The sequence below is a fragment of the Chinchilla lanigera genome, unplaced genomic scaffold, assembly GCF_000276665.1.
Source record: "Chinchilla lanigera isolate Chin_1 unplaced genomic scaffold, ChiLan1.0 scaffold00010, whole genome shotgun sequence".
In the NCBI taxonomy this organism is placed as follows: Eukaryota; Metazoa; Chordata; class Mammalia; order Rodentia; family Chinchillidae; genus Chinchilla; species Chinchilla lanigera.
In genome coordinates, this window is record NW_004955411.1 from 166,527 (window position 1) to 181,437 (window position 14,911).

General features: G+C 37.7%; 1 protein-coding gene across 3 annotated transcripts in view; it reads left to right on the forward strand.

Annotated features, from left to right (window-relative positions):
* Positions 1-14,911, forward strand: part of Col21a1 (collagen, type XXI, alpha 1) — a 192,346-nt gene that overhangs the window by 98,351 nt on the left and 79,084 nt on the right. For all 3 annotated transcript variants that reach the window (XM_005377582.2, XM_005377584.2, XM_005377583.1), the window contains exons 4-10: positions 723-891; positions 986-1,202; positions 3,531-3,704; positions 4,919-4,996; positions 6,342-6,350; positions 6,650-6,733; positions 12,632-12,694. In XM_005377582.2, the coding sequence (XP_005377639.1) occupies positions 723-891; positions 986-1,202; positions 3,531-3,704; positions 4,919-4,996; positions 6,342-6,350; positions 6,650-6,733; positions 12,632-12,694 (794 nt within the window). The remainder of the gene's footprint in view (positions 1-722; positions 892-985; positions 1,203-3,530; positions 3,705-4,918; positions 4,997-6,341; positions 6,351-6,649; positions 6,734-12,631; positions 12,695-14,911) is intronic.

A 14,911-nucleotide genomic window follows, 5' to 3' on the forward strand; every position in this document is an offset into this window, starting at 1 on the left:
TGAAACTCAGTCTGCAGTGTCACCGGGGTCTTTGTTCTCGCGTCCTGGCCTCCGGGATTGGGTGCGGCCTACCTGGCTCTTTGGGCGCTTTTCAGCTGGGAATCGCGGTGGTATGAGTCCGGCCCACACTCGGACCCAGGAGCGCTGCCTCTATGCTATTTTTTTAGGCATTTGTTTTTGCTATTTTGAGTTTTTTTAATGAAAAACAAAATTTTTATATATATAGCTATCCATATATATATATGGATAGCTGTACTAGGTGTATTGCTGGTATCTGTGGTTTATTGAAAGGAACAGTCAGTGCTTACAATTTTCTTTTTTGTTGAGCAGTTTTGCACACCTGAATCTGATAATCAGAATGATCTGATAACAGCAATTTTCAGTATAATAACCATTGCTGAACTCCTACCATCTTGTATGGTGAAGCTGTGCATCATTTCCGATTTTTGTATCATTGCAGTCTTTGATGTTTGGTCAGTCTTACATTCTTATGTCTGGTGGACTGAACAACTTTGTAGCAGCCATTGGTACTTCCTATCATTTTGTTTTGAAGTCATGTATTGTTTTCATTGTTTCCTCAGTGTACTGATGTACATTCGTATACATTTATATGCATATATAGACACTATAAGTCCTTTAAACTGTAGTATTTTCCCCTTGATTGTTCTTTCCTTGTTGGAAGAATCCATGATTAACTGAGTTTTACTGCTTTTGCTTTACAGAATCTGTCTGTCCAACACGAATTCCTGTGGCGGCTCGTGATGAGAAAGGATTTGATATACTACTAGGTTTAGGTGTAAAGAAAAAAGTTAAGAAAAGAATCCAACTTTCACCAACAAAGATAAAAGGATATGAAATAACATCAAAAGCTGATTTGTCAGAAGTAACAAGGTATACATTTATGTGAATCCAACATTATGTATGTATGTAATGTTTGCAGTGTTGTTGACAATTTGTTGGGCTCACCATCTTATTCTGTTTCTAGCAATGTGTTCCCAGAAGGTCTTCCTCCATCGTATGTATTTGTTTCCACCCAGAGATTTAAGGTCAAGAAAGTGTGGGATTTATGGAGAATATTAACCATCCATGGGAAGCCACAAATAGCAGTTACCTTAAATGGTGTGGACCAAACCTTATCATTTACAACAACTAGCATAATTAATGGCTCACAAGTGGCCATATTTGCTGGCCCTCAAGTTAAGGTAAAGATGTTTGAGCATGATAATGTTATTTATAAACATGGGAAAACACCATTTTTTTTGTATCTGTTGGGCAAGAAAATTATAATTTTAACATGACTTCATATTTTAATGATGCTGACTTCATATTTTAATATTGCCTTTGAAGAAAAGCAGCAGAGGAAGGTAAATTTTTTTCTTAGTGTTAGGAGAAAGGGCAAGGAAAATTAACATATTTTGAATGCTTACTACTAGGTTCTAGGCACATTTAATGATAATAACCATCTAACAAAGAAGTTATTGCTCTCACTTTGTGAACAAAGAAACCAAAGTTAAGTAACGTAGCTCAAAGTAAAATAGATAATAATTTTTTTGGTACCAGGAATCGAACTCTGGACCTTGTGCTTGCCAGGCAGGTGCTTGTGCCACTGGGCTATATTCCCGGCCCTATAGCTTATAAATGTTGACTTCAGGATTTGAATATAATTTTGATTGATTTCAAAGTCCATGTTGGCCTGCTTTCTACCTCCATGTGTATAAAGACATATTTGCTAAAATGTTAAATACCAGGTAGATGATAGATACAGAATTTACCTTGATTATATTTTATTTTCAGAAAAGGAATATATATATATATATTTAATGAAATACATTTTTAAAAGTTTATTTTCTCAGTCATGTGTCTATATATGATTCCAATGATGCTAACAGTTAAGTTTTGCTCATTATTATTATACCCTAGATGTCTATTAATATGATTTAGGGAATGTTCATAGTTATGTATGAAAATTAAGTGTTTATTCAGTTTTGTCACTCAAAAGCATTAAATTAAATTTGTGGACTGCAATTTTCATTGGGTACTGGGTTCTTTAAGAAAAAACAGTCAGGAGATTATAGTGTATATGCAAATTACTGGCATAAAAAATACAAAATGTCGTAGAGTATGGATGGGAACATGTGTTCTGACACAAAAGGTAGGAAAATCTTTTTAAATTAGGTGACTTTTGTACTGGACCTTGAAGGACAGGGAGAGCTTTGATGGGGAAAGTTGTAAGAGCACATTAAGTCGATGAGTCAGTGTTGAGTAGCAGCAAAGTGGAAGATTTTTGTTTAGAGGATATGTGTGGAGTGTACCATGCTTCATTCGAAAGGCTGACAAGGTGTGAGCCCAGTGTATGAGGAGCCTGGAAGGCCATGCAGACTGGCTTGGACTGTGCTCCATGGATGACAGGGTTCCATCAGAACTCTTGATCATGGGTACATCACGGTCAAGCAGTCTTCCCACTCTCTTCTCCTGCTCCTCGTGTAAACTGTACTTTCAGCCTTATCCAGCAATTATGTCAGGTTCTGGAGGTACAGAAATAAAATGGAGCATCTTCTCTAATGGAACTCTAGTGGAGCTATGAAGGATGGCAAGTGGGAAGCTCAGAGATAGAAATATACCTGAAAGTAAAGCAAAAGACCCACAAACCCAAATTATGACAGTAAGTGGAAGTGGAGAAGGGAGTTAGACTCATGTTTAAGGACATATTTGATTGGATTTTGCTCCTGGTTAGTTATTACCACTCAGAGAAAGAAATGTGTGCTTTAGAAAAAGAAGGTACTACTATCCAAGGGAAATAATGAGCTGAAGAAAGTTAAAAGGATACTCAAGTTCATTTTGTTACATACCATATTAAGCTGACTGTGAGACATCCTTGCAAACTTATTCTGGCCAGTATTAGAATTACAAGGCTCATACGCAAGAGAGAGGTCCAGGCAGTTGATGTAGATATGGGAGTTACCGTAGGGAAGTAAGGATTGGTCTGTAACAATGGATGAGCTTGTCAAAGGGCAGAATGATAATGTTAAGGTCAGACCTGTGAGGGATGCCCTCATGTAGAGCAGGCAGGTTGAGGGAGGGGAGCCCTCAAAGAGATAAAGAACGAGCAGTTGGAGAGGATGATATGAAGGTGATCAAGATGGTTTGAAATGTGGAAGTTGAGTGAAAATACCAAGAAAGATAGACTACAGTAGTCACTGGGTCCAGAGTTACAGTCAATTCATGGGATGTGGAACAAGAGAAGCAGTTTAGATTCAGAGATGTGGATTTCATTTGTGATTTTGGGGAAGTTGCTCCAGTAAATTGTTTGACACATTGACTTTGGGATATACAGTAGGAATTGAGATAGGGATTAATAAAAGAGTTGGAGGGTAGCATATGAAGGCCAGCTTGGACCAGATAAATTAGTATGTATTATAGGAAATATGTGGTCCAAATTTTTCTTAACAATGTTAGGAGCAAGGGAGTAGAAAGAAAGAAAAGATTGTAACAGATTTTACTTATGAATCATTTATGCTTTCTTCCTGTAGACACTGTTTGATGAAGAATGGCATCAAATTCGTCTCTTAGTAACAGAGCAAGATGTAACCCTATTTATTGATGATCAAGAAATTGACAACAAACCCTTACATCTAACGTTAGGGATCTTCATCAGTGGGCAAACACAAATTGGAAAATATTCTGGGAAAGAAGAAACTGTTCAGGTGGATAAATAGTGATTTATTTTTTGCTTTGTATAGAATGAAACTTTGGCTGTCCTTTGTAATAGTATTGGCTACACTGAGTGTGTTTAACGTGACTATGAATTCTCTAAGACATTTAATCAAAATGTAATCAGTTCATGGTTGAAATTGTGTGTTATAAAAATGCAAAATAGCAGTGTAACCCATTTTCTAAGAATACTTAGAAAAATGTAGGGTAGAATTCTAGGAAATATTAATTTTATATTTCCTAGGAGAAACATAAGTTTAAACAATGAATTTGGAAAAGGAAATATGGCTAGAAGTGAAAATAATAAGAATTTATTTGCAGCTGTGGGTATAAAATTAGATAAATGCATACCAGGGTTCTTCACAAACAAAACTGTTACTTAAAAACAAAGCAATTGTGGTCTCTTCAACTCATACTTTAAAAGGTTTTGTTTTGACTTTTTATTTTTTTGTTTTTTTTGTATTTCTTCCGGTGCCAGGAATCGAACTCACGACCTTGCGCTTGCCAGGCAGGTGCTTTGCCGCTGAGCTAAATCCCCAGCCCCTGTTTTGACTTTTTAAACATCTTTGTTAGAGTATATTTGTGTTTATGTTGAGCAGTGTGTATATAAAACCCATTTCTAGAAAAATCCTTTATTGAAAAAAGTATGTCCTCCTGTACTTTTTCTTTTAAGAGAAGACTTGTCACATTTAAATTTGTAATTAGACATGTGGTCAGATGCATATAGACGCTGTATGTCAAATGGTGGTAAACATTTAAATGATATCAGGTGCTGACCCTCTCATCACACACCTTTTTTTCCCAGTAACGAAATCTCTAAAGCCAAAGATGCTTCCTGAGCCCACCACATGTGATCAGGACCATTGCAGAGACTTAGGATAAACACAGGGAGAACTTTAAAGTGTCCCGGGGGATGGTCTCTAGACTAGCTCTTAATGTAGGGATACTGAGAAACATACTTCACTGGATTCTTGAAGGAAATCAGAGATTTGTTCTTGGCACAAGGAACTTTTTCCTTAGGGGTTATGTTGTGCCTCATATTTACAGAACATATTAGATACTCAAATTTTGTGTTTTCATTGTGTTACCTAAATGCTGCCATCTAAACCTTACACCATTACTAGCTGTGGTGGCTGTTTCTACATGTCTGATCTGCTATTTCAAAACAGTTAGCTTGGGCCTCAGTTTTAACTCTATCTATTCCTAGTTCGATGTCCAAAAGTTGCGAATCTACTGTGATCCAGAGCAGAACAACCGGGAGACAGCGTGTGAGATCCCCGGATTCGTAAGTGGAATGGATTGCTTCCTTTCAGGTGTTGCTTTTGTCCTTCCAAACCACTAAAGAGCAAATATCCCTGTCTTATTTAATGTATAGAGTTAATTTTGGTTTTTATTGTCAAAGGGTATAAAATTACACCAAGAAATGTATTTTGCGGTGCAAACTGGAAGAAAATGAGAGGGCATCATTGTGCAAGTGAGAAGGGAAAGGAAGGGAAGTAGGAGAAGCCAGGCTGGACCTGTCCAGAAGGACCCTGGGCTTTGTCTGAATACCTCAGGGTGTGAAATACATTTCCACACTTACTTAAATGTAGGACAGAGTATCCCAACGCGTGTAGTTCTAAAGAGTAGAAAGTAGTTTGCCTGTTTACCAGCACTGTTCTTAAACTATGAGTATTCTTCTTTTTGTTCTTGTTACGTAAGTAAGGTAACTTACTCCTGTTTCCATCAAAGTGAATAACTTATGAAGCCTTGTGTTAGAAAACTTGAGGACATAGAACAGCACATAATAAAATTAAATTGAACATGCAACCTTCTAGAAATTATTCACTTTGAGTTTTCTAGATAGGCAATTGTTTAACCATTATATATTTTTAAAAAATTGCTTACAACTTGGAAAATAAATCTCTCCTAAAAGTACTAAACAGCATTGTGTTTGAGAGTCAGTTGTATATATTTTGTTGATGTCTCTGCACTGACACATTACTATTACCCTCCCACAGCTTTATCCTGCAGATTTTGGATTCTTAATCCACTCTGAAATGTCTTCCTGCCTTCTTCCTTATTCTGCAGTGTGAATTCAGGTGGCTGGTTGGGCTTTTGCTCTCTCAATCCAACCTCCGCATTTTCTGATCTTGCTTGTTGCTCTTTGGAACGATTATAAATATCTACCAGAAATTGTGCGTTATTCAGTAAGAAACTGAGAAATTCTTCCAAAGTAAAATGACCAAAATTTTAATACATACAAGTTGTGACTTTTTCAGATGAGTTTTGGCTCTTTTGGTGTTCATGCTTCTGAAATAATTTCTATATATTTCAACAAAGCATATAAATCTCACTTTGAGGTCTTTTTTTTTTTTACATGACTATTAATATCAAGCAGCTTTGGTGTTTTAATTTTGCTTTTTGTGCTTTACCTTTATTAGTTTCCTTCCTTTATCCTTTATAAATGTAGTAGTAATGGGGATAGATATACACTTTCTAGAGATAGTTACACACAAATATTTTAGCTCTTGGTTGATTTGACGCTTCATGTATCTCTTGTCTGGATAATTAATTGTCTATAAGTCAGGAAGATAATCTAGAAATTAATTAAAACACATTTTAAAACATGTATGTTGTTTTTCTTTCAGAATGGAGAGGTAGGCTTGGATACTATTAGTCTTCATAAGGTAATATTTGCACTGTGGGACCATTTGACTTCTTGTCATCAGCTGTAAGTACATTAGACACATAGAACTAATGTTTTTATATAGTTTGAAGTATGTACTGCTCATTGAATTTTTGTGATTTAGAATTTATCAGATTGGACTAAATAACATTAGAAATTGACTGTAAGCTATCTTTGCCATTTTAAACATAGAGACATACATACATATGTGTGTATGTGGATATATATGTGTCTCCATGTTTGTTGCTTTTCCCATTGTTGTCTTTGTAGTGCCTCAATGGTCCCAGTGATGTAGGTTCAACTCCAAGTCCCTGCATCTGCCCTGCAGGGAAACCAGGACTGCAAGGCCCGAAGGTGAGTGGTACTTCATGTACCGTGTTTGTAAGACACACAAAAAAGTGCTACTCAGAACACGAAGTTCATAATCACTGTTGACTCTGTTATGAATCATCCTCTGGCACCTTATAAAAGTTAGCAACCTGAGTTTTAGTGATTTTTAAAAGAAGGTGTATTCTATCTAGAACTGCCATTTCAATCTACAACTGATAACATGAAGTCACATTGAAGTGATGCACTATTTATTTTTTTCCCACAAACATTGCTGTTAGATCCCAAGAATATTTCCTTGAAACCAGGTTAAAAAATGAAGCATCATATGTTGATATATGTTCTTTTTTAAATTCAAATTTAAATTTTATTAGTGCATGTTTGCATATGTGCAGTTTACGTTCAGTTTGGGGGTTAGATACGTTCACACAATGCATCTTGTTTCTTTTATTAATTCCCTCCCGCTTCCCACCCACTTCCCTCCCTCCATTTCTAACTTCCCTTTCCCTGTTGGCATTTTGTTGTAATTGTTATTCTTAGTTCATATTTGTGACACAGAATGTTTGCATTCAATGTAGATATTTCTTACCTATAATGTCATATTTAAATCTCACTAAATTCTTAAATGCCTAATGTGTCAAAATATTTTTCGTATAAAAATAACTTATTTTTATTATTGTGAGTTTAATATCCAATGTTAAATAGAGGCATATAAATTTATTTCACTTAATTATGTAATTACTTTTGGAGACTATATGCATGTATTCCTGCTGTATTTATGTATTTATTTATATACTAATGCATATTATTGCTATACTATTATATACCAATATGGTATATAATATGGTATACTATATAATATGATATACTGTTTATATACCAATGCATATTATTGGTATACTATTGTACTTTATGAATATTATTAAGTATATTATTAAACTTAATGCGTATTATGCATTTTTGTTGTTGAAACCATCCTGTGTGTGCCTGTGGCTACTTTTAAAACCACACATGTCCTGAAGCTGCTCCCATGCTGTTAAGTGTGAGTGACTGAACCACGGGAGTTGAGGTATTTAGGGTTGCATCCCTCAGTGCCAGCAGTCTCTGATGTTTTCCCACTCTTCATTCTGACCCATAGGTGTCCTGTAGTGTCACCATGTTTCCATTCACAGATACATATTTCTAAGCAGAATTTTAGCACAACCATTCTCTTATCTGTCAAAGACTCTCATTTTCAATTTTTCCAAGTTTCATATGCTTTTAATTTAATCCTCTTTCTTAGTCATGGTCCAGCCCCGTTGCCACCACCTACTACTTTAAGTGAAATTGCAGTTTTCCACTAATCTTCCAGTTGGCGTGCCTTCTTGCTCTGCTTTCCATTTTCCTCAGAAAATCTGGCAGGAAGATAGGAACACACACAGTCTCCCCACCCCCATCGTTTAAGGGCTCCTTTGCCTGGACATGGTTCCTTACCCAGGTCAGGACCTCTATATGAAAAACAGAATCCCTAGCAATATTGTGGAGAGTATTTCTTTTGGAAAACGCTGGCTCTTACCATTGATAGGGGTTTATGAATTAAACAGAACCTAAACTAAACAGCTGAGATGTTTTTATATTAGGTGGCACTGAGAATTTTGGGGCATTCTTGTTAGATGCTTTGAAAAGAGTTTGTCAGTGGTTGGCTAAACAGGGTCATTTGTGAAAAGCAGATCTAGTCATTCTAATAGCTAGAAATAGTGTTTGGAGCCTAGTGTTGTGCCATAAGACTGAAACAGAGGAGAGATTCTTGGGTGGATATCTAGAGAAGTGCTTACTCATGATAAAAAATGTCATCTGTTTAATGCTACCCAAGTTTCTGAATCATACGACAAGCTTATCGATAATCCAAATTGAAGGGACTGTGGGACTCCACACCTTCACCAAGCATCCAAAAATAGATCTGTCAATGCACTGTAGTCTATTGAAGAATAAGCTTATTCATTTTTAAAGACCTAGTTGCAAACATAGGGGGTGATTAGATTAATGGCATGATTAATTTAATATTGGGCCTATTCTACCAAATGCAAGCATTTCTTTTGTTCACAATGAAGGGCAGTAAAAAAAAAAAGTCTCCTTAGATTTCTTGGCATAGTACTTAATAGTATTAATTGTCCATTGAATGAACTAGAACCTCATTGAAAAATAAGTTTCACCCCTTTCTTCCATTTAAAGAATATGGAATATCTCATGAATGAAAGACAAGGTAGTCTCCAATTTAGAAGCAATTCCCTTTTAAATGATTGCTGCATACAAATGAGATCTTCTTTCCCTACTTCTGTAGCTATAGACTTATTTGTGGGGATGACCTTTCCACATCTGATTTAACCTTAAATGATAGATCTATTAATTTAGAAGTAGAGAGAAAGCACTTTTCTTTCTTTTGCAGTTCAGCACAATTTCTTAACAACCTCTTCGATTTGGAATACCGTAACCTTTTACACCCAAGTCCCTGTTGTCCTTTGCCTCATGCTGATAATTCTGTCAGTGATTTATTTGAACTATCCTCTGTCTAAAATACAGAATTTTTTGGAAAATGTCGAGTCAATAGACACCAACTTTTTGTGGTAATTTTTACAGAGTGGGGGTCCTGAGGGGGGTGGAGTTTGGTTTTGGAGAAGGGTCAAAAATAGTCTAAGGTGAGATGTTTCTCATTAAGGTGGAAGGAGAAAATAAAGGGAAGAAGGAAGCATATTGAATTTTGAGAAGAAGCCTTGGAAACATGGTGTTTGGGCTTAGGTGAATTGTTACATTTATTTTGGATGCAAAACCTAAAATATAGCTTGCGTTTGCAAACACAACTATTTCTTACTTTAATTACTCATGTTTATAGTATGCAAGAGACCATATTCAGAGATGTTTTAACTTAGTCCATGACAGTTCCACTCCTGTCAACAACTTAAAAATCCAGTGGCACAAGTTCAATTCAACATAAATAAGTATTCCTTTTCAGCTCTATACATATTTTTTTTTAAAATTCAAAATGGGCTTTTTCAACTAAATTAGAATTAAATGGATTAGGAATTTCATTACAGTTATATAATGGTAAGTCATACATCCAATTTGGTGTATTCAGGACTTCTTTTTGTTAGTTTTTGAGAGTCCCTAAGTTGGTTCTGATAAGCATATGCACTTCAATATAGACAGGGATAGTGGTGTTTAGGGTCATGGACTCTGGGACTGACCTGGCTGGATTTGAATTTCATCTCCATCACTGCTGTGTGACCTTGGGCATGTTACCTAACTTCCCTGGGCCTTAGTTTTCCTTTATAGAAGATAGGAATAATCAAACTACTTTCTTCAGAGCATTACTATGAAGATTATGTACTTTATATATGTAAATCTTTAAAGCTGTGCTTAATATGTAATAAATAATAAAGGTTCAATGTTAGCTTTAGTACTAATAAAATAAAATTTTTATTCTAATTGGTCTTACCAGCTAGTTAAAAGAGTTTGAGTGTTACTTTATTCTTCTAATTATATGGGAACAACCCAAACCTGTGTGACTTTTTGTAAATAATTCATCAAGGACAATAGTGAAAATAACCTATAAAATCTACTGATAATAGTAGAACCTAAAAAAGACATTATTTCCCCCTGCAGTTGTTGACATGTGTTATGGTTTTTATAAATTCACATCATATTTTCCTTATGGCTGGCTTTTTCTCTCTTTGAGAACTTAATTTTTGTTAATTGAAAACAGTAGTTTTAAGTAGGTTTTATATTTACATAAAATAAAGCATTTTTACATAAAATAAACCGTTGCTTCTGTGGCAAAACTTTATTTCAGCCTCATCATAGCAGCAGTTCCTTTCTCATATCCTTTTGGTGTCCTGTGGTTTTTTTTTTTTTTTTTTTTTTTTTGGTACTACACAGTCTGTGACTAAGTAGGTCAGGACAGATTTGATTTTAAATAAATCAGTCAGTAAGTAGCTATTGAATCTGTACTTGATTCCCGGGGTTATGGGGTGGTGGTAGTAAAGGGGAGAAAGAAAAAGGAAAAGTACAATTTAGGCTTTGCTTTCAAGGAGCCCTGATTCTAAATGATAAATGAAGATTAACAAAGGGAAAACTGAGTAAACACTACTGGTAGTAATGAAAAAGTAATGCTATCAGAGCTGCCTGAGCACCTGGATAGAAGATACCAGGAGAAAGGAGGAGTGACTAGGAACGCTCAGTGACAGAGAATTTTGCCATGTGGGTGCTTACAGAGAAAGAAAGGAAAACCTTTTTCCCAAGAGATATAAAGGATGGTACAGTACTTGTTGAAAGCCAGTGAGTCCAGGCCGAAGGTGAATAATGCAGGATTGTAGGGAAGCCAGAGACCAGGGTGAGCCATCTCAAACTAAGAGAGAAACCCCAAATTCCTGGAGGCCCTACAGATTGCTCCCTAACACCCACCCAGTACTGCAAATCCTTGGATTAGAATTAGAAATCATTTTCCTCTGGATTTATAGTTCTTCTTTCTCTGTGTCTTCAGAAAATGACATGTCTCATCTTTTCAGCCTTTCCTCTTGCGAAGCCTCTTAAAAGGCCCCTGGGAGTGAACTGCCCATCCCTTCTTTATTGGTTCCTGAGCGGAGTTCACATAGTTCTTTCCATTTTCCCTGCTATGTTTCGGGAACACTTCTTCCTAGCCTAGAGTCCAAGGCAGTTTTCAGATCAGCAAATTTGGCTCCTTAAAAGTACTCTTAATCACCGTGATTCTGTGTGAACTATTTCTTGATTGGAAAAGAATTATTAAATGGAAATCAGTTGCTTCTCTGCCGAAGTACACTGTTCTGATGGTGGAGACGTCACATATTCCAGCAAGACTGAACTTGTACTCCGTAGACTCAACCGTAAATGAACATAAAACTTTTTTTTAAGACAGGGTCTCTCTATGTAGTTTGGGCTGTCCCTAAACTCACTATGTAACCCAGGCTGGTCTTGAACTCACAGCAGTCCTCCTGTCTCAGCCTCTGGAGTGCTGGGATGACAGGTGTGCACCACCGTACCTGGCTGAAACTATTTTTGAAGTATTTCTTAGAAATGAATTATGAAACACATTCACCTTACAAAAAGTGTTGCCATCTTGCTTTCTTTCATGGGTGGTGACCACTGAATGGTCGGTGCTGGCCCCTGGATGGCACACTCGAATTCTGCAGAACGTGCCTGCCTCTTGGCCATGTTCTTTGGCATAGTGTTCTTTGAAGATTTCAGGTCAAAGAGGGTGAAAGTGACTTCTTAATCTCTTAGGTGTTACCTGTACCTAAGTGCTCTTGGGTGTGGGAGAGTTATTTGGCCCTGACCCTAGTTTCATGAAAATATCAAAATTTTGTAATTTAGCATCGTGCTAAATTTGGTACAGAATGACAAATTGATGGGATTGAAAAAAATGGCTGCCGTGAAGCTCTAAACTTGAATCCCATGTGTAAGATCACATTTTGTGAACTATTTTTTAAATAAGTATTTTATGGCATGAATTATCACATTATAGGATATTGATAAGTAGGGTAGAACATTTAGAACAGAATTAAGTCCATAGACCCATGAATCACATATTGCTATCTTAGAAACTATATTTACTGTAACATTTGACAGTTGGTTCAAAATTCCAAAAATACTTCCTGCCATAAATGTTGACATTTTACATCAGTGAAATGTCATATCTTGTGTGCTCACAGAAGTAAATCACTAAGCGTTATATAGTAAGAAATGTATTTACTAAAATAGGCACTTAAAATGCAGCACAATTCTCCTAAATTGATTTTGGGACTTGTGTATTTATTTTTAAAGTACGCAAAGAGCTTCAAATGATGGACTTGGTTCTGAGCCTTGGTGAGCTGAGGCTGTACCAATGTGGTTGGTTTCTTTACACTGAGATGCTGTTTTCCTTTTGCTGTCCAGGGTGACCCTGGACTGCCTGGGAACCCTGGCTACCCTGGACAACCCGGTCAAGATGGTAAGCCTGTGAGTACTGCACACTTAGTCATCTCCAGCACTGGAATTATAGCGTCAAAGCAAACCTTGCGCTGCGTGTGGTTCAACAGGCAAAGAAGACGTTATTCAGTACTGCTGCCCTAGTAGAGAGAGACTGAACTCAAGCACACTGCAACAGGGAGGGGGAAGTTTTGGTTCCTGGAATAGGCGGGTAGACAAGTAGAGAAAGGGTTCTGGGCAGGCTGGTCAGTGTGGTGGAGCGCCAAGTTTATTCTCCATTTGCAAATGGCCTTTGTCTGCTGACTGGTGTCCCCTGGGGTACAGCTCCTATCACCCTACAGGCCCTGGACCATGAGGATGCTATCTAGGAGGAGAGCCTGCCTTGACAGTTACAGTCAGAAGAATGGGTCCTGGTGCTAGGGAAAGACATTCCTGGGTAGTAAAAGCAGAAGTTCTTAAAAAGATTTGCATCTCAAAGAGACAAAAGAATTTATAATTCAGTTTTCTAAAGTAAATTTTCTAAGAATAGGGAATTATGGGGCAGAGTATAGCTGAGGGGAGAGTTAATGTCTGCTTGGTCAAGAGAATCTGCCTTCTAGACACTTTGAGTTATCTTCATGGTAGCACACATCTTTGCTACAATTAAAAAACTGGCCAACAAGTTTCAGTATCATGAGTAGCTGCTTAAAAATCTTTATTGCGGTTTCTATATATGTATGTGGAAGTTTTCAATTTGAAAATATTTTAAAAGGTGGTATTATTTTCCTAAGAATATATGCACTGAAATACGCTTATAATCTCACTAAAAAGACTATCCTCTTAGATTCCAGATATGGGGACCACTTAATGGGAACATAAATCAACTTTAAAGTATTTTCAGGCAAATAGTTACAGCTAAGTTATTGTCTGCATGTTCATAAAAGTAAATAAACATTAAGAATCATTTTTTAATGTTAAATAATAATTGTCACAAAAAATGCATCTGCTAAGAGGCTTTAAAATAATGAGGCATTATCATGAGGGAGCAGAAAGCTTTGTCCTGTGACTTAACAATGTCCAAGAAATGGAAGAACCTAATGTTAAATCCTCAGCATAACAGCCATCAAGATCAGACAGCGGCTTAAGCCCCTGAGAGGTTTGCTAATGCATTCAGTATAAACAACAGAAGCAACAAAAGATGCGGTGATATACTGAGGCCTTTAACCCCACTGTTAGCGGGAAGGGCTTAATGAACAGCCCAGCTGCTCTAGAGAGAAGTTAGCAAGAAGAGCGAGGCTGAGGAGGTGACCGGTGGTGGCCTCAAGCTGCTGTGTGGTGGGGGCTGGGCATGGCCACTGCCTGCGGGGCTTTGAGAAAGGAGATGGCTTGAGCTTGCTTACAAATGTAAAAAGCAAAGGAGGTTACCTGGACAGTAGATGCCACGGGCAACAGTGGGAGGAGGCGGTCCCTCGAAGGGGCTCTTCCTGTTTCTGTAGGAGCAGCAGGGCTGGGCAATGCGGCAGGAGAGAGGAGGAGAAGCAGGCAGACTGTGGATTGTTTTCTGATGGAAAGCTGACACAGATGCCAACAAGTTTATATGTGGGGTTTGAAAGAAGACCCTAAAGGAAAGCTGCCATAAGAGCACTTATCCTTGATGTGGTTTGGTGAGCAGACTCCAGACCTGACACTCCCTGCCTTCACCTCTGCCGCCCACCTGGCAGGACCTGTCCTGCAGGTCCCCCATCGAGGCTCACCCAGACCCATCTTGGCCCCCGCAGTCCAGAGCACTGCGCTGCCCCCTGAGCTCCGGTGTGGGTGAAGTTTGCCCAGAGAGGGTTTTCACAAGTGCTGTTCCCTGTGCCAGTGGACCCTTGCTTGGGCCCCGTTCTTCCTGTGACCTGCGGCAGAGGCTGGGACTCCTCGCCGCTGGGACGGCACTGGCGACCCTTACAGTGCGAGGCCTCATGCCTGGCAGCACTGCTGAACTATCTAGGCTTTTGATTTTTTTCAGTACTAAAGAGTTCTGAGCAGTGTTTAGGAATGGGTGCTGCTCAGACCTTCCATTATTAACCCTCAGTTTACTTTTTTTGTAAAAAAGAAAATCATTACATGAAAGTATTGGAAATTGGTTATAATTACCGCATTCATGGATATTACTCTATGGCTATGAGAAGTTATGATAGACTTAGTCTCCTCTCGTCCAGTGTATGTCTTTGTGTATGTGTACAGTTTTATGTTAGATATAACTGTGCAGCATCTATCAACGAA